General features: G+C 38.5%; 2 protein-coding genes across 2 annotated transcripts; one reads left to right on the top strand and one right to left on the bottom strand.

The window, feature by feature from the left end:
• Window positions 1-3,067: 3,067 nt before the first annotated feature.
• Window positions 3,068-20,123, bottom strand: LOC120422554 (protein dispatched). The gene is made up of 9 exons (XM_039586029.2): window positions 19,424-20,123; window positions 18,728-19,362; window positions 18,254-18,666; window positions 18,102-18,193; window positions 11,075-11,352; window positions 10,707-11,016; window positions 10,411-10,643; window positions 10,191-10,345; window positions 3,068-5,485 (listed from the first exon to the last, which is right to left on the bottom strand). Exons 2-9 carry the CDS (start codon window positions 19,356-19,358, stop codon window positions 4,037-4,039), a joined length of 3,561 nt encoding a protein of 1,186 aa, XP_039441963.1. The 5' UTR covers window positions 19,359-19,362; window positions 19,424-20,123; the 3' UTR covers window positions 3,068-4,036.
• On the top strand, window positions 11,346-18,223 carry LOC120422555 (uncharacterized). The gene is made up of 2 exons (XM_039586031.2): window positions 11,346-11,801; window positions 17,985-18,223. The coding sequence occupies exons 1-2, from the start codon at window positions 11,376-11,378 to the stop codon at window positions 18,078-18,080; spliced, it is 522 nt and encodes a 173-aa protein (XP_039441965.1). The 5' UTR covers window positions 11,346-11,375; the 3' UTR covers window positions 18,081-18,223.
• Window positions 20,124-20,273: the final 150 nt, after the last annotated feature.

Here is a 20,273-nt window from a genome sequence, read left to right as displayed (position 1 = left end):
AGTGAAAGCTTTAAAAATTCAACATAATTTGGTTGGATTTAGTCAATTTTAGAAATATTTTAAAAATAAGTTAGGGAGCGTTATTTTATTACGTAACGAATTTGAAAGGTAGGAAGGGTCGAGGGGCCGTGTTACGTTTCATACATTTTTTTTAATTTGTATGGAAATTTTATTACGAGGGGGATGGAGGGGGCCAACAAATCCATTTTTTTGCGTTACGTGATAAGATAACGCTCCCTTATCGTCCGTTATCGACGATAAAATGATTGCCGATAGAATTCGTTATCGAACCTCGATCATTTTGTCGTTAACAACCTTGTACTATATTATAAAGAATTCTCATAAGCTTATTTCGGCAACATTTATTTATATTTTCAATATTTTTGTTGTTATCGAAGAATTTATCGACAAAATATCAATGGATTTCAATAACTGTTAAAGCTTTTCGATCAGTTGTTCTTTTTATGTTCCGCGGGGCGAAATGGGTCATACAAATTTCAGAATTTTTGTAAGACCCAATCTCACTTTTTATTTTCTTCTGTTTTTTTCTGTTCCAATGTAATTTTTATTTTTGCAGTTTTAACTGACTACCAAAAAAACATTCTTCGACTACTTAAAGATCGATAAACTTTTGACTCGTTTCTATATTTTAAATGGCCTTTTTAAGGTTCATTCACTTTTCCGAAATCCTCAAAAAGCGAAGGTCTAGAGAACTAACTACCAATCCAGCAAAAATATCGACGAAAATCGACGCAACCTCAACCGTCAAACCCGAAGCCCCGCACAAACCTGCTTGGCAAACTAATCAAGCAATAGTAAAACACGTGTAAATGTCTGACAATGATCTATCGACAATTTGTTTAGAGTCCTCATCTTTTTTTTTTTTTTCGTTCCATGTTGATCGAACTCAATCAAACACTGGAACAAAAAGTTAAAAGCGACAGCGAAAATAAACGAAAAAGAAGACAACTTAGAACGAGGAAGAAGAACTCACTAGTTTATAAAACAAATTGCAGCTAAGTGAAAAAAAGTAATGAGTAAATCAGTAAAATAGTAAATTAATAAACCGTCTTCCTACCGAAACAGAGAGAAAAGTAAAAACATTCACACAGAACGAACAAACAAACAAAACCAGCACCCATTGCGCGAATTTTAAAACAAGCACTTCACCCCACCTGTAACAGTTAAATAATACAAACACACACACAGACAACTATGAAATTAAACGTGAACAGATACACCCAACTCTCGCCCAACCTGTTGTTGTTACAACGTACTAACAAAACAAAAGCAAACTCACATTTAAGATGTTACGTTCAGTTGGTCCATTAGAATTTTTCGTTATTAAAAAAACCTAAAATACTAGAAAAAAAATGAAGACAGATAGAAGAGCAGCTCAATCGAATATTTGTAAATATAAAAGCAAAATCAGTATTTCTTAGAAAATTTAACATTTTATACCCCAACCAAAACAAGAATCAATTGAAACGGCTTGTTGCAAGAACACAGCTCCCCCAAAACTAGTCCTAACGAGTAAAACAAACAAACAATGCGTTGTAAATATCCTAGGTGAGAATTTTTTTCAGTGCAACTAAACTACTCAAAGCGAGACAAGGTGGAAGTCGATTTAGGCGGAGTTTGGAGAATTAGTGGCAAAACACAATGCATCTAGTCTGCAGAAACGAACGAACGAACTACACAGCAAACTGTAAGTGGAAATCTAACATTTAAAAAAAAAAACTAGGTGATTCAGCAAACTACTAAATATCGTTACGTACACCAGTGTGGTGTAACAGCTAGTGTAGAGGTGAATCAAGTTCAGTGCAGTTTAGGCAACACGATCGAGTGGGAGAAGGTGGTAGAAATTAAAACTAAACAACAAAAAAAGAAGTAATACGAAAAGTATTGTAAGCAAATCCCAGGAAAATGAATCATGTAATTTTAAATAAAAAAAATATAAACTTTTACACGGTTGTGGTTTATTTTTTTTACTGACCGCCCGATATGTCAGCCAACATATTTCGCAGCGACTTTGACAGCTCGAGCCCAGTCAAATCAATCCGAATTCTGAAACGGAATATAATTAGAATCGTATACAAATTCCGTTTCATACGCAACAACCGGTTCGTACACGGAACCGGTTGTTGCGTTTGAAACGGAATTTGTATACGATCCTACTTAGATTCCATTTCAGAATTCGGATTGATTTGACTGGGAGTCCGCTCATTGTTTGCATTAGGACACTGTGACGAGGAGTTCGTCATTTATGAGTTAAATTATATTGTTTTCACTGGAAAGCCTTATTGGCAAATTTTGATTTTTGAGACCATAGATCCTAACACCGTTGAAAAAAAAAACAGTTTCGAAATAGCCTACTTTTCTGTACCAAAAATAACAGAATCGAATAGCAACACTTTTCAAAATAAATGCTGAAAAGTTCTACTTTTCAGCACTGAAATGGGTGCTGAAAAGTTGAACTCTTCAATTTTTTTTTATTTAAACGATTTATTGACAAAATACATGAATATTTGACTTAAAATTTCACTCAATGGGTGTTTTTCGGAATTGCAAAAAATGTTGTTTGGAACACGTTGCAAAATTTGATTTTTTCAGCACTTTTCGTATTTATCCAACTCGGTGAACCTCGTTGGATAAATGTACGACTCGTGCTGAAAAAATCCTCTTTTTGCAACTTGTTGCATAAACTACTATTTCCAATATCACTTTAATTTAAATTTCAAAATCATTTTAATTTTGGCAACTAATTTTTAATGATAACATTTAAAAAATATAGATTTTAACTTTTTCTATTTTTTTTTTTCATTTATAATAATTTTTGTTTTGTTGCCCCCTCCTCGATATCGACTAGAGTGTTGAGACAAAAACACCAAAAAATATTTGCGCAGTCTCAATTTAAAAAAAAAGTAACTTACTTGGTTTAAAAAATCGCCAATATCATTCAATTCTGCTGCTTAATCGCTGACAGTGAGGAACTTTCTTTTCTCCGTCCAAAGCGTCCACTATTTTAATCAAATCTGCAAAGCAAACAGAAAAGAAAAAAAAAATGTAAATTTTGAGCTTTTTGCAACTTTTTATTTGTCTGCATTATTTTTCATACACGTCGAAAACGTACGCACGCGTTTTTTCTTCTCAACTATATTAGCTGATTTTTTTTAAACTTATTTGTTTTCTTCGTCTCTAATGTTTATGTATATATCACAAAACGTTATATAATTGTGTTTCACAATAATTTTCTTCTTCTTCTTTTTCTTCTTATTTTTTGAGCGTTACAGTTGCCTCACACGGTCTGATTCTTCACTAAACGTTAGCTTAATTTGTTTGTTCAGTTTTAAAAAGTATAAATATAATCATTTGATGAGATCCTCCTTCCGTTGTCACTGTGTCAGAGACAGTGCGCGCAATGGTTTTTCGTCAGTTTGATAAAGTTTTCTTTTTTTTTCTAGTTTTTACACACACACATTGTTTTTTTTTCTACTAACAAATATGTACGGCTTCTGCTGCTGCCCACATAAATAAATGCTGCCTCTGTTTAGTTTCAAATTACTCTAAAGCGAGTTAGGTTTTTTTTTCTTTAATGGTATGTGTTTCACAACGATATACTGGTTTCTTCTACTACGCCTCGAAACTAATCTTTCCCTCTCTCACGAGTATAATGACTGCGTCCGTGTTTAAGTAATAGAGATATTGTCAAAGGTTTTTGATTGACTTGACTTAAAAACATATAAAGTGTTGCGCATTCTTCTTTCCTCCTCTTTTTTTTGGCACGGTTTAACCTGACTAAATAAGTATACTTTCTGCTTAATTTGTGCACGCAATTTGGCACGCGTTACTTAAGTACAAACACACACATACTTACACATTGATCACTACTGTGCAACAGTCCATGGCTTAAAAACAGATTACATTTACGGTTAAACTGATACTGATACTGATCATAAGCTCGAGAATAAACATTTCCTAAATGCTCAAACAGTCAACGGGGCGGGCTCTAGAACAACAACTACACCTCTTCTTATTATCCGTTCTTAAAGTCTACGTCGTCGGGCAGGACCATCGTGATGGCGCTGGCCGTCGAGGGGCTGTGTTCCCGCGGCAGCGAGTACTTTTTCTTGAACGCCCGATCGAAGTTGATGGGGCGCGAAATGTCCAGGTTGATCGGTTTGATGATCGAGTTGGAGGTGAGTGAGTCCAGTTCGTGGGATTCGGAACCGACCAGCTCGCCGGCTGCGGAACTCGAGTTGGACAGCAGCTGCTCGGACACCGGATTGTGGTGATGGTTGAGCCGGGCGGTTCCGTCCATCTGCCCTTTCGTGCTGTCCCGCAGGGCTGACCGAAGCTTCGGATACCGAAACTGGCCAAAGCCGTACTGAGGTCCGATCACGCGCAGCAAACTCATCAGGAAGAACGTCGCGTAGATCCAGCTGATGGACATGACAATCACCAGGAAGACACCGATCTGGATGTAGGCCAAGATCGTCGAGGGAAGCATCAACGCACCGGCAATCCCCGTCGTCAGCGCGGCCATCGCCGTCGGTCCAATCATCCGGGTCAACGAAAAGTGCGTCGACGAACGCCGATCCGAGTCGGTCGCCAGCCGATAATGGACGCCGTAATGCAAGCTAAAATCAACCGCCAAACCAATCGCCGTACTAACCGCCACACTCTCCAGCACGTTCAACTTCCAACCCAGCAGCACTAAAACGGCCACCGTCGTCAAAATCGTAAACGTCACCGTCACGATCGCGTACAAACTGATCAACACGTTCAACGTCACCAGCAGCAGCACCAACAACGCCACTCCCATCGCCATACAGATCGCCACCAACGTCCCCGTCGAAAGCGTGTCCTGCAGGTCAAAAAACTCCAACTCACTCGTAAACCACCCATTCGCCATCCCCGCCGGTGCGTCCTCCAACATCTGCCCAAACCACCCCTCAACCGTCCTCACAAAACCATCAATCTCCCCGTAAGACATCGTAAACACCTGATTACTCTCAAACTCAATGACCACCGCCTTCACAACCGTCCCATTCGCGCTCTGCCGGGCAAACTTTGGCCCCGCCACGCCCGGAATGAAAAACTCCCGCGGCGTCTCGTACAAGCTCGAGATCGACTCGGGCAGACACAGCTCAAACACGTCCGGCGCAAAGGGAAAGGGCGACACCTCGCAGCACGGCGTCCGGTCGATCTCGCCCATCGAGTCGTTGCACCGGCGGGCCATCCAGTTGATAAAGTTCTCGATGAAGCAGTTCGGTAGCAGCAGTCCGTAGCTCATCTGGTAGAAGGTTTGGTTCTTGAGGCTCTTGCAGAAACCTAGGAGCCACTGCTGAGATTCGGGTGCGCTCATGTTGAAGCTGTCGTCAAAGTAGAGCAGACCGCGGCGTTCCGGGTCGAGGAAGTTGCCCCGGTCGACGGGCTGGACGCCCCACACGAAGCGCAGCGGCAGCTTGAACGAGTCCGAGGTCTGGGGGGGGGAGAGGGCGGAATTTAGATATAATCGATCAATATTGAATGCTCAACAGAATCTTGATATTAATTATAGAAATAGACTATTTTTAATCTAGCAAATGCCCGCAAAATTTACCTCTTTTATTACATTCCAATCGAAACAGATTTATTTTCCCCAAAAATATTTATTTCTCAAAATGTTACGTCATTATTGAATGGCCCAAGCCAAATTTTTTGTTGGTGTGGATGTTATTTTTTCTTAATGTTCAAATTTATAAAGTTTAAGAACATTAAAAAAATTAAGTATAGTACAATTTCATAATTATAAAAAAAAATCTTAAAAAAAATAAAACATATCAATACATTTCAAGCAATATTTTTTTAAGATTTGATTTTTGAAAAATCAATGTTTTTTTTAACTACATTTTTTTTTCAATCGAGGCAAAAACAGTTATTGCAAAAAATGCAAAATTTTATTGAAACACATGTGAAGCAAGTGTCGTATTTTTAGTTTGCTTTATTTTAAGTGTCTTTTTCAATACAATAAAGAAAGTTTTCAAACAATTTAAAAATGTGGAAAAATAATAAAACAAATAGAAGAGCAAAGAATTTAAATTTCTTACATTAAATAATCTGGAAATATGGATTACTTCAAAAATTAATAAAAAAAACTACAATTTCATCAGTCTTAAGAAATTTACAAAAAAAAAAAAATCATAAATTTAAAAGTTCAAACAAATTACAAAAGATATGCTTTCTTAAATTCTAATTTAGAAGCTTTATTTTGAAAATTTCATAAATGCGTTTCAATTTTTTTTTTGAAAACGCATTTTTTGAAAAATTTAAGGGGATTAAAAAAATCAAAGAATTAATCAATTTAAAAGTTCAAACAAACTAAAAAAAAATTGTATTTTTTTTTACTTTTAATGTAAAAAACAACAATAAAAAAACAAAAATTCAAAAACTGAGGATTCTGGAAACTTTTAAAGTCTAACAATTTAAAAAAAATGCGTTTTCAAAACCAAAATTATAAGAAAATTAAAAAAAAAATCAATCAGAGAATTAATATATTTGAAAGTTTAAGCAAATTACAAAAGATTCAAAATCATAAATTATTAAATTTTTGGATTCTTCAATTTCAAAAAATTTCAAGATTCAAAATTAAAAAAAAATTAGGCTAAAAATAAAAAAATAGCTTTCTGGAAATTTAGATGAGTTCAACAATAAAAAATGTGTTTTCGGAATCTAAGATTTCCAAAACTTTGAGAAAATTTAAAAAAAATCCGAGAATTAATAAATTTGAACATTCAAACAATTCGCAATTCGCAATTTTCAGTGTAAGAACGGGCCTTGACCGATCTTATGCACCAGGTTCCCGACGAACACGCACTGCCCTTACACCTACATCTCACCCTTGCTCTGAGTCAGTACGAGCAGCACGCTAGAACACGCTTTGAGTGTTCGTGCCAGGCATGCACACCTTCTTTTCCGGTTACGCATTTTAACTCGGCCGGGGGTGGTACATTACGTAGGGTTTGATGTAAGTATAAGCGCCTAACCATTAATAGTGTGCCTATCAACTTTCATTAAAGCAAAAACTGTTTTATTTTTAGTTTGAATTCAAAAACTAGTTGTTATTTTACTGTGTATTGTTTTCTCCTGAAATCTTTCCTAGTGTTGAGTCGTGTTTATATGTTGCTATTTCTTTTGTCGCGGTGTTTTGTTACAATTTTTGGTCCTAAGCATGTTACAAAAATTTACCAAAAATACAATAGTAATATTTGTGTTAATCCTTTAACCATTCCATAGATTCAGCAAGGGCTCAAACCTCACTTGTTTGAAAAAAGGGTGAAGATTGAAAACAATAGACAGTAAAAGAGAATTTATTTATAAAAATCAAGTAGCAATTGTAAGAGAATGATGATCGTATTTTAAATAATAAAAATGAGAAGCTAGATGTATTGGATGTAAAATTAGACAATAGTTAATAAATAGAGATACAAAACAAGCTTAGATTATAGTAATGATAATTTATAGGACAGATAAAGAATTCTGTAATTCTGTAATTTCGGAATACATTCGTCCGGCTTCAGCTGAAGATTCATGCTGTCCCATGTTGCATGTTCGAGTGTAGACCTACGGAAAACCTTGCCGCGAGGAGAGGTGAGTGAACCAGTACACGAGCCACTTACGACATAATTCCTCGGGCGGCCCAGGTCAACTCGAAGTTACCCCAGGCACCCCCAGTGCAGGACACATTGGGGTAGAAAGCGGATAGAATAAGCAAAAGATCAAAGCAGGCTGCGAGGCATACTTTTAAAGTAGTTTGTATCTGCAAAGGAATTTGTATTAACAAAGGATCAAACATAAAAAGGCGATACTAATTAATACTTCCCTGCGACCTTGGAGGTCTTTCGGTTGGACATCTAGCCGTGAACACCAAGCTTGGTATCAATCTTCGTCAGTCGGTGTGGTATTGATCACAGCTGGTGTTAGTTTGACGCTCGTCTGTTGTATCCTGCGGCTGCGTAGCAAGTCAGATGCTCGCTCATTCAGTTTGAAACGAAAAGAACAAAAGAGAACACAAGAAAACATTAGATTCTGATAGTGAGTTTCAACTCAGATGTTAAGTGTAATATAATATTAAACATAAATAGTTCACTTCATGATTCTTTATAGACACTTTATTTATTTTGCTTTCACTATCACATTCACTATTTCTTCGGGTCGTCTAAAATTCTTTGTGTAAATATGGGTATTCGGCGACGTCGCTCCGTGCCACACTTAGGAGCCCAGGGCGGCGAAGTCCTTGCAGATAAAAGGGAAGACACTAGTGGTTGGTACTAGCAATGGTGGCCGACAGCTATAAAGTCAACTTCGTTTTTTTTTTCGTCTAATTTTCGTCGTGTTCCCGTACTTGGAGAATTCCGCATAACTAATCACTGCTGGTTCGTAGTGTAATGTCGAACATGTTACTAGCTAACACAACAGTGACACAGAAACAGAACTTCACAAGCACGGGAATTTCCACACGACCTCCCAGTGAATTAATACCGAGCTTTAACTATTTTTATACTACTATTACCTAAAATGTCCAAAGCAGCTCAGCAAAACTCACTGGGAGCGTTTCACAATTTAGCCCCATCCGGGGGGAGCTTATCCCTTTGTACCCTCGTTGTTTCCTTTGATCAGTAGTCTAGGTAGTCCAACAATGTTCAGCACAAGTTTGAATCGAAAGCAATTGCTTGAACAGCTGAACGGATCAACCTATTGCTTCCCTTGCTGAACTAACTATGCTACTGTTACTAAGGAAACAAAAGGATAAAACATCATGATTTGATGTTCTAACAGGTACGTTCAACTAGCCAGCTGCGAGACCCATCAGCCCGGCCGGGAACCAGTTCATATCTGTCGAGTACAGCATACGGTGTGGTTCACAAAATATCAAATACAGTGAACACAACACTAATGCCATACATATGGACTGGCGGGATGGAAGCACGTGGACACCTCCCCCCAGATGCAAAACAAGCTTAGATTATAGTAATGATAATTTATTGGACAGATAAAGAATTATTCAAAAAAAAAAAATAATTCACAATAAAATCAAAAAAAGATTAGGCGAATGATAAATAGACTTGATATTTCTAGTACATTGAGGAAAAGTATATTTTTAAGGAAAAAAAAAATAAAAAACAAAGTTTGTTACAGCAGTATCAATTGGTAAAAAAGAGTGGAAAAGCTTTGAGAGATAAGAGAATCAAAAGTTAGTAAAATCAAAATCAAATGATGGATATTAAATAGAAGAATCAGTGAAGAAGTGAGAATCAATAGAGCAAAATAAAAATAGGAGATAGGTGGTAGCTGAGAATGAAGAGAAGAGATACCCCGTTGTGCGATGTTTCAGGTACATCCACATCAGTTGACTCAACATACTGCGAATCGAAACAATACCGTCTACAATCACAAATTACTGAACTGAAAATTTTAAAATTGAAGATTTTAGAAAATCTGCTAAGATTTCCAAAGTTTTGAGGAAACTAAAAAACAGATCATCTAATAAATAAATTTGGTTTGTTTTTACAGCACACATATTTTTCCGTGTATCTGATAAATGTCGCAATAAAAACGGAGTTTAGCATGTAGCCGTATTTTGCCCGGCTATTTGCCTGAAAGAAAAATCCTAAAAACAGTCTTTTCGATTCGAAAACTGGAAGACAGTACTTAAATTTGAATAGAAGCTTTAATTTTTTAATTTATGAAAACATGATTGTAAGAATTGTACAAGGAATTGTAAATTGGAAGATTCTGAAAGTTTCTGATTTTTTTTTTTCAAAACCGTAGATTTCCGAAGTTATGAGAAAATAAATAAAAGAATTAATAAATTTTAGAATTGGAACAAATAAATAATTGTAAGTTTAAACAAATTTCATTTCATTTTCTTAAATTGGAATTAAAATGGTTTTAAAATTTTTTAAAACATGGATTTTGAAGAATTGAAGATTTTGATAATTCAAAAAATCCTTAAATCTTCAAAGTTTTGAGAAAATAAATCAAAAAATTAACATAATAAAATGTTTCAAGAAAAAATAAATAAATCAATTTCGATTTTTCTAGATCTTTTTTTTTTAAAGATCTTTGACCTCCAAAACTTTTGAAATTTTCTTTCCTGTATTGACGTTCAAGATGCTGTTTGTCAACTACCGGGCAACGTTACTTACACTGTAGATCTTCTCGAACCAGAACATGTCCTTGTACTCGGCGTCGTACCGCTCGAACGGATGACTGCTGATGAAGAGCTTAAAATCGGGCGAATCCGGCAGCCGCAGCTTGGGCCAGTGTAGCACCATAACTCCGCTCAAGATTCCGATAATACCTGAAAAATAACGTAAAGTTGCAGTTGAGAAGGCAAGATCTCTTTCCCAAAACCTCTTCCCTTACCTAACAATGCAATCCACAACAACGGGACGCTAATCACCAGCGAAATAATGACGTCCTCGACCTTCCTGCCCAATTGACTGATGGCCCGAAAGGGCGCGGCCAACCGTGCCAGCATCGTCTCCACCGGTTTCCCCAGCGAAACGCACGTGATTCGCTCGGCAATCGAAACCGCCGCCGGCAGCCACGTGATCATGATCACGTAGTTGGCCATGACGGCCGTACCGGAGAAGATCCTGGATGGGGAAATGAAGGCGTCAGAACAAGACATTTGAAGACTTCCGGTAAAGTCAACCTACCCAAAGCACCGCACGGCCGTGATGGAGCTGACGTAGGACGCGTAGAAGGCCGCTGCCGTCGTCAGCGACGTTACCAGCATCGATAGGGCTGCGTGCTTCAGCGTACTGGCCATGATCCCGACGAGAGTATCCGACGGTGCCGCACCTGGCCCCACTGCACCACCACCCGTCCCATTGCCTCCCTCCGACACGAAGGAGGAAGATGTGGAAGGTCCTCCCAAAGGGATAACCGCTCCGGTGGCCTTCATCCGATCCGCAATTACGCACTGCCAGATTTTGAGGAAGATGAACGCGTCGTCCGCACCGATTCCTGAAACAAAGGTTAAATCAGTCACGTCTTACCTCTTCATAGAAAACCCAAAACTTACCAACAACAACAATCACCGCCAGCAGGTTCATAAACGGAAAGAACGAAAGCTCAAAGATCAGCGTGTAGATAAAGTAGGCGATGCCAAGCGAAAAGATCACAGCAACCACCGTCATTAACGTCACAAACAGCGACTTGGTGTACAGCCACATCGAAATCACCACGAAGATTCCGCCCAGCCCGACCAGCCATCCGTCCCGCAGCAGACACTCGTCAAACAGGGCAAACTTGAGGCCCATATCCATCGCCACGACCGCCACCAGCTCGTTGCCGAGGTTCCTGTAACGAAAAAAAATCCCAGCATGAACCCACTAACCAACTTCGAAAAGCCACTCTACTCGCGCCTCCCGGAACATCCCGGCGTGTGGCACCCGCACCGCTACCGTCCCCAACCCATCCGATCCGCAATGGAATCCGTCGATCCGCACCTCCTCGACGGGTACGCCTTCACAAACCTCTACCTGGAATCCCCCAGCGAACTCCCCGCCTTCAAGCGTCCGGAAGCGGAACGCTACCAGGACTTTGTGACCCAAAAAGGTTGGCCAACCGGATCGATTGAAACGCTAAAGCGAGATCAGCGCGAGCGGCGGAGCACGACCTACCGGCGGCACTACTGTCAGCTCGCGCCGGAGCTGGACTCGTTGCGCGTCCAGCGGATGAAGATTCGCGCCGGGCGGCAGACGGTTCAGCTGCCCGACGGGTGGAAGTGGGCGGAGACCAGTTCGGCGGTGAGTTGAATTTGTAGGAAAGAATTCATTCTCAGTTGAGAAGAGTGCGTCAGAGCAGTGTGAGATCAATCGTTTTGCCTGTCAAAACTGGACAGGCCTACTGTGTCTAGTTAGCCGCAAAGGCGGTTCGTTTGAACTGCAGTCGACTCTCTGGCTGTCGATTTTCTCTATATCAATATTGCTCCATGTGTCAATTAATTTAAATTCGATTTAAATTAATGCAAAACAAGCGTCCGCATAAAGTGGCTCCTTGGACTAGAGAGTAACCCAGAGCGAACACAGGCATTTGATTGTTGGCTCAACTTCACGGCAGCAGCAGTAAAAGTCGCGACGTTCTAGCAGGATTCTAGCAGCGTTCTTAAAGAGCTGAACATTCTTACAGCATTCCAGCAGAAATGTTCTGCCGTTCTAGCAGGATTCTGGCAGAACCAGCTCTGCTAGAATATTTCGTGACTGGGCAGCAGCAAACCTTGTGAAGCCAAAAAATAAAATCACTTTTCTTCGGACTGTTCTCTCTGGCTCAGGGATACTCTGTGCTTAGGCCATACACCTTGCCACCATGGTTTATTCAAAACTCCTTTGATTTTTTAAAAATATTCGATGTGCAGTACCGCATTTCATTTGGCCCTTCCTCGAACCCGGCCAAGGCCGAGGGACAAAAGCTTTAAAAAATATTTGCATCGGCCAAATATTAGTTTTATTTTTGTCACAAAAATAAAAAAATAAAAAAAAAGACAACTAAAGGACTGAAAGTCTCATAGATTCAAAGGCTCAGTAATTAAAACAAAACTCATATGTTTCCAAATTTAATTGCTCTAGTGTAAATTTTCTATTTGAACAAGTTATGTGTTAAATTTTTTAAAGAAAATTACTTACTCGCTTACCATTAAACAGTTTATTACTTAAATTCACATGAAAACGCTTTTTACAAGCTGAAATTTGACGCCAAAGTGCTGATATGCCAACATCAAGTGCCCAGTGGAATTACATGGTGTCCCCCTAAAATTCTGAAGTTCTTCAAAGATTTAACGATTCCTAAGTTCAATTAATTTTAGTTTGCTGAACTTAGATTTCACTTAAAAGAAAAAACACAAATATTGTTTAATGATTCGATAATCTGAAGTCTTTAACGAAACCTTCGAATAATCAAAAGATCGGAGTATCGTGTACAAACTGTATTGACGTAGACTACGTCTTACTCGAAGGTACTGGCACATAGGTGGAACTTAATTTCAAAAAGAGAGAATCGTACGGTCCTGCCTCTAGTGGTGGAGAGCTGCAACAATTAGACAAGATTTTCTGCCAGATGGGATCGAGGGGTTTCAAAACTGTGTAAAACATTAAGATTTCAAAATCTATACCCCTCGTATATTGCTGCCCGGTGAAACTCTGGTATAAACCTGTCAAAACACAATCAAAGTAATCCATGGCTGAAACTAGGACAGTCAAGGCTAAGACTAGGAAAAAAAGATGGTTCGGTATGGAATAATCCTTAAATTTCTTTAGATATAATGCCTTTTAAATCATTTAAGTTTATTAAACCTACTTATAAGTTTTCCATATTGGTTTCACGCAAGTATAGATCTAACAAAATTTGTGGAGTTGCTGCTAATGTTTTTGGTTTGGACATGGACTGGACAGGCGTGTTTCTTCAAACAGCTTGACGGGTCAGCAACTTTTCCTATGTGACTTAAAGGAAGCTTCTACAGTAAGATTTCTGTAATATTACTTGCTGAAATGCTTTGTTTGAAAATACCTCTCAGCTGCGATTAAATATTATAATTTTTTGCATCCGTGAGCAGAGTTTGATTGTTTACGTTTGGGTTCTGTCTATCTGGTATAGTGAAATTTCTTTGGTCAAAGGATGCCATGACAATGTCGAGGACAAAATCCTTATTATACCACTAGCCAAATCTTTTCTGACCCACTTTTTGAAAGAGAATTTGTACGGAGTTCCACGTATGTGGTACTGGGGTGCCATTCCAAAAAACCCGAGCCGAAGGCCCTGGAATACTGCGTCATCCGTCAAACGCTTATAGCTTCCTTCCCTCAAATCGAATCGGCACGATTTCTGCTGCATTCGATTCGAAAATTATTCAGCAATTTGCTATTAAATTTTCAATGTTGGCAAAATGATTTTACTATTGAAAAAACTCAAGCAAAATGAACGCTTCCCACTCACGGACGGGAATGTCAAGTACCTATTTTGAGGGGAAAATCACCCGAGCACCGCGACCGATTGTCGGTCGCAAAAAAGGAGGGGAAGTAGCGAGCCTGCTGCCTTCTCGCCGAACAGTTGCCTCTCGTGAGCCAAACCGTGGTGGTCATACAAGAGGAAGGGCGTGAGGACTCTAAACTTTCCGGAGTTACCCTCACTCCCCGTCTCTCGTCCCACCCGGGATGAGTCGGTGAAATGCCTTTCAGGAACAAATGTTGGTCTTCGGGGGTGACGGATTGCACAGCTTTCTGAGGCTGCTCTCGCCCCCAACCCCTCTCCCTCCTCCTCATTCTGCTACCAATTCTTTAAGTTAGCGAAAAAATCGTTTTTCGTTCTTCTCTTTCCTTCCTCTCTTTTCTGTTGTTGTTTGAATAAGGCTTCAATTTCTGGTCATAGATTTACCAACACATTTAAAGTATGTTTACATGGCAGCTGCGGTTTTGTTCGCATTAGATTTGCCATCTCTTTCTAGTAAAAGTCAACTAAATCGGAATTCAATTCGAATCGCATACGAATTCCGTTTCAATAATCGGTACGTACACGGTCCGTTGAGTTTACTGGCATAAGAGTGTGTAAGTTCTGTCTTGTTGGTGGGTCCATCTTCCATTCATGATCTTTTTCCGTTAATGTATTTCAAGTATCTAGCTAATTCGTCAAAATTAAGATATGGAAAACTCTATGTCCACATATCAAAACTTTACGTAGTCTACGCCATTCCGGTTATGTCTGTGACATAACTACTTTGACTTTTTTTTAAGTTTTTAAATTTCTTAATTTCTAAAGCTTAGAATTAATCAGAATTAATAAATTCAGAATTTTAGAATTATCGAAATAGGAAATTTTAAAATTTTACGCGTTCAAAGCTTTTAATTTTTTAACTCTTGTAATTTAGTTTTTTTTTTAATTTGATTTTCAAAATATGTAATTTTTGTAACTTTTCATTTTTAAAAATTTTGTTTTAAGTATTGTTCGTGATTTTGTATTTTAGACATTTTGAAATTTATTCTCTTACATATTATATTTCTTTTTTTAATTTTGTAACTTTTGATGCAGTTTTTCGAACTTTCGATTATCCGAAAATTTGTGTGAACTTCAAATAATCGAGTAAAATAGTAGTTTATGCAACAAGTTGAAAAAAGAGGATTTTTTCAGCACGAGTCGTACATTTATCCAACGAGGTTCGCCGAGTTGGATAAATACGACGAGTGCTGAAAAAATCAAGTTTTGCAACGAGTTCCATACAACATTTTTTGCAATTTCGAAAAACACCCATTGAGTGAAATTTTAAGTCGAATTTTCATGTATTTTGTCAATAAATCGTTTAAATCAAAAAAATGTTGAAAAGTGTTACTTTTCGAAACAAGTGCTGAAAAGTTCAACTTTTTAGCACCCATTTCAGTGCTGAAAAGTAGAACTTTTCAGCATTTATTTTGAAAAGTGTTGCTATTGAGCAGTTCTCTAGGATTTCGGTCATTCGATTTTTTTTGTATTTTTTAATCCGACTGAAACTTTTTTGGTGGCTTCGGTATGCCCAAAGAAGCCATTTTGCATCATTAGTTTGTCCATATAATTTTCCATACAAATTTGGCAGCTGTCCATACAAAAATGATGCATGAAAATTCAAAAATCTGAATCTTTTGAAGGAATTTTTTGATCGATTTGGTGTCTTCGGCAAAGTTGTAGGTATGGATACGGACTACACTGGAAAAAAATGATACACGGTAAAAAATATTTGGTGATTTTTTTATTTAACTTTTTATCACTAAAACTTGATTTGCAAAAAAAACACTATTTTTATTTTTTTTTATTTTTTGATATGTTTTAGAGGACATAAAATGCCAACTTTTCAGAAATTTCCAGGTTGTGCAAAAAATCTTTGAGCGAGTTATAAATTTTTTAATCAATACTGATTTTTTCAAAAAATCGAAATATTGGTCGCAAAAATTTTTCAACTTCATTTTTCGATGTAAAATCAAATTTGCAATCGAAAAGTACTTTAGTAAAATTTTGATAAAGTGCACCGTTTTCAAGATATATCCATATCTAGGTGACTTTTTTTGAAAATAGTCGCAGTTTTCCATTTTTTTAAATAAGTGCACATGTTTGCACACTTTTGGAAAAAATATTTTTGAAAAGCTGAGCTGGCGTAATATTGAATGTTTGGCCCTTTTGAAATGTTAGTCTTGGTTTAAAATTTTTGAAAATATTGTTTTCGAAAATATCGGAAAATTTTACAAATGTTTCATATATTAACATTGAAAATCGGACCATTAGTTGCTGAGATATCGACATTAGAAAATGGTGGGTTGTTTGGGTGAGACTTAGAAAACATCAATTTTCCTGTTTTTAAACCTTTGCATTGCAATATCTCAGCAACTAAAGATCGTATCAACAAAGTCCGAAGAAGCAAAATACAGAGAATTTTCTCAGCTTTTCAAAAATATTTTTTCCAAAAGTGTGCAAACATGTGCACTAATTTAAAAAAATGAAAAACTGCGACTATTTTCGAAAAAGTCACCTAAATATGGATTTAACTTGAAAACGGTGCACTTTATCAAAATTTTACTAAAGTACTTTTCGATTGCAAATTTGATTTTACATCGAAAAATGAAGTTGAAAAATTTTTGCGACCAATATTTCGATTTTTTGAAAAAATCAGTATTGATTAAAACATTCATAACTCGCTCAAAGATTTTTTGCACAACCTGAAAATTTCTGAAAAGTTGGCATTTTATGTCCTCTAAAACATATCAAAAAATAAAAAAATATAAAAATAGTGTTTTTTTGCAAATCAAGTTTTAGTGATAAAAAGTTAAACAAAAAAATCACCAAATTTTTTTTACCGTGTATCATTTTTTTCCAGTGTATCCATACCTACAACTTTGCCGAAAACACCAAATCGATCAAAAAATTCCTTCAAAAGATACAGATTTTTGAATTTTCAAACATCATTTTTGTATGGACAGCTGCCAAATTTGTATGGAAAATTATATGGACAAACTAATTATGCAAAATGGCTTCTTTGGGCATACCAAAGGCACCAAAAAAGTTTCAGTTGGATTAAAAAATACAAAAATTAAAATTGAAGAAAAAAGACCGATTTCGTAGAGAATTGCTCTATTCGATTCTGTTATTTTTGGTACAGAAAAGTAGGCTTTTTCGTCGTTCAAGAATGACAGGAAAAGTAAGTAGTTTCACGACGGAATTGCAAAAAATATATTTATTGTCGTATTTTTTATTTTCTAACTTTACATAAAATTCGAGTTTTGCGCCCTTGACTTTGTGTTTTTCTGTAAGATTAAAATTAAGGATTTTGTTAATTTTTTCAACAGTTGTTTTGTTTTATATTTTTTGTAATTTTGACATCTTAAATTTTTTAAATATTGTTATTTTGTGTTGTTGTATTTTTGTACTTTTGCAAGAATGAAATTTTAAAATTATGTAATATTTCCACCATGATTTTGCAACTTGGATTTTTTATAAATCATGAAATTTGGTGTTTTTTGCAATGCATTTTTACGTAGTCTGCAATTTAGTCATTTTGACTTTTTAAAATTTTGTAATTTCCACGAAAAGAACGTGCAACTTTTTTTTTGGCCGCGTTCCTTCCGATCTCCGTACTCAGCTGAAACATAAGTCTAAGTGTTATGTTACAGACATAACCATGTTGGCATAGAACTGCGTAATTTATATAGGTTCCCAAATATCCCAATTTCAGCACCCAAACGAGTCACAATGCAATAAGCGTAAGCGTAATTTTTTTTGGCATCATTTTATCGCACTATTTGAACAAGCTTTAAATCTGACTTTTTTTTGACATGAAATTTAAAATAATCTTTAACATTTAAAAATACAAGAAACATTTACCAATCAAATATCCGAGTTTTATACGTTGGGTTGGTTTAAGTTTATCACTCCAAGAAATTGTAACATTCTGTAAATTTTGTTGTTTTTTTCTTTTCTAGGCCACCCACCGAAGCTGGCAAGATTTGAAGGCGCTGATTGAAGCCGCACGCGAAACTAAATTCAAAAGCCACCAGAAGGAGAGCGATACGTTCTAGTCGCAGCAAGTGGGTACTTACTCCTGTTGAAGGTTGTGGTAAAACTCCAACGATTTGGTGCTCCTAGCGATCGGCAAGAAAATCATGGTCGCGTTCAGAAACTCGGCCGATTCCTACGAGAGAAATAAAATTGTATTAGTAAAGATGTTGGGGTTTGTTGATTCGGATCTTACATTGAGCTTGATAAATTCCACATCCGCCAGGTAGTGCAGAATGTTGTAGACGGCGTTGTGCTGTTTGCAGGGAGGCGGAACGACACAGCTGGACCGCACGCAGTCGTTGCTCAGCTTCATGTTGTGGAAGTATTGGAAGCAATCGAACAGCAGCGTCTTGACCATCGCAATGTCCTCCTCGTCCAGGTCGAAGCAGCTGCTCTTGTTGGACAGAAACGTGACGTAGTTTACGACCGACCACGGCCGGCAGCAGTTGTCGCTGGTGAGTTCCTTTTGGCAGAGGTCTTCGTACAGCGAGGTTTGGACGATTTTCTGCTCCAGGTCGCACATGGCCAGGAAGGCGTTCAGCTCGAACAGGGTGTCGTTGAGGTTGTAATTGACGCGCTGGACCACAAAGTGGGCGAACTCTTTGTCTGTGGTTGGGTGAGGGATGTTAGGGATGATTTATTCGATTGATTTACGGGAGATACTTACTTGGCGACTCGCAGAAGAACCCATCAGCTGGGATGTGCATCTCGACGATATCCGGCGGCGGCTTCAGATTGCGCAACGTGTCCCATTTGGCCCGTTTCTTCTCGACTGTCTTGTTGCCCGTTTCATCCGGATAGAAAGTCATGTTCTTTCCGTATTCCCAGTTGTCATGCCGCAGGCTGAACGTATCGTTGTCGTACTCTTCAAAGCTTATCATCTCTCCGTTGCTGGATTTGTTCAGCGTGCTAAGTTCCTTCAATATCCGAATGTTCTTGTTTCCCTTGGGTCGCTTCTTGCCGTTCATTCCGTTTGCTTTCTTGTTTTTCTTGCGCTTTCGAACACCCCCGAATTCACTTCCGGCCGCCAACCCGGACTGCGCCTCCCGCTCGCTGATCAGCTCTTTCGGGTTGGCGATCAACCTTCCGGAAGGGCTGGTTTCCTCGAGCAGATTTCGCCACGCCGTCCATCGTCGTCCGATCGAGGTGCCCCGGGCTTCAAAGCCGAGCGTTGGATCGTCAAAATCGGGCAGCTTCTTGGTGATGAGTGCGACGACGATACAGGCCACGGAGAAGACACCGACGGCGACCACGACAAAGTGGGGTCGCCGGGCCAACAACTTGTAGTACCAGAGCATTGTCCTTAAAAACAAAAAAAAAAACATTTAATCATGATAACTTGATCAAAAATTGCTTTACTCACCTTCTTTTTAACTATGTTGATAACTTGTTCAATTCAAGTTCCATAAATTTTGTCATCTGTTGGAATTTCTAGTCTAAACGATGAAATTTTGCAACCCTGGTCAAACTCTCGATTTTTTACTCTCACTCTCTGGGTTTTCTTGTTGCTGTTTTTACACGCTGCCTTTGTTTACATTTTTCTCCGCGTTGTTTATCCTCTTCAGCGCCAAGGGAACACCTTCCAGGAAACGTTCTCCCACCTGGTAACCTCTCGTTACGATCGATTCCGGTCAAAATGTCTTCAATTTAAAACTTCCCACAATCGAAACCCCCAAATTACTTCCCAGAAGGATAAACAAAAACAAACTGCTCCTCTCTCTCTCTCCCACTCTCGCTCACCCTCCCACTGACCGCCGCACCTGACACCTCTTCACCACCCACAAGTTTTCACTCACACGCACACACACACACCCGCACAAAATTCCTCCGGTGGCAAAGGCTGGCCCCGCAGGACGACTTTTTCAGTGCATGTTTTCCCCACACGCGCCGGATTTCCCCCGGAACCCACAGGTGGGCCGGATGCCCGGAACGGCCCCGCACACGGTGCGACACACGCGGCCTGGAATCGGGCCGGAAGTGGCGCTAAAACGGGGCACTTTTTCCGCGGAGTGAAAATTTTTGCCTGTGCGCGATGGAAAATGAAAGTTTGACAGCGGGCAAGGGTTGCCAGAGCGGGAGGGAGGTTTGACTTGTCTGTGGAGGTTTTTGAGTTTTGAAGAGCGCGTTGATTGCAGACATTTTTGGAGCACGATCATGATTTCTCGCTTTCTTTTTCAAAAGGTCCTAATGTACATAGGAAACCCCTGGTGCAT

Source organism: Culex pipiens, chromosome 1 (genome assembly GCF_016801865.2).
Source record: "Culex pipiens pallens isolate TS chromosome 1, TS_CPP_V2, whole genome shotgun sequence".
NCBI lineage: Eukaryota > Metazoa > Arthropoda > Insecta > Diptera > Culicidae > Culex > Culex pipiens.
The sequence above is the reverse complement of the archived record's forward strand: the minus strand, read 5'-3'. Positions and strand labels throughout refer to the sequence as shown.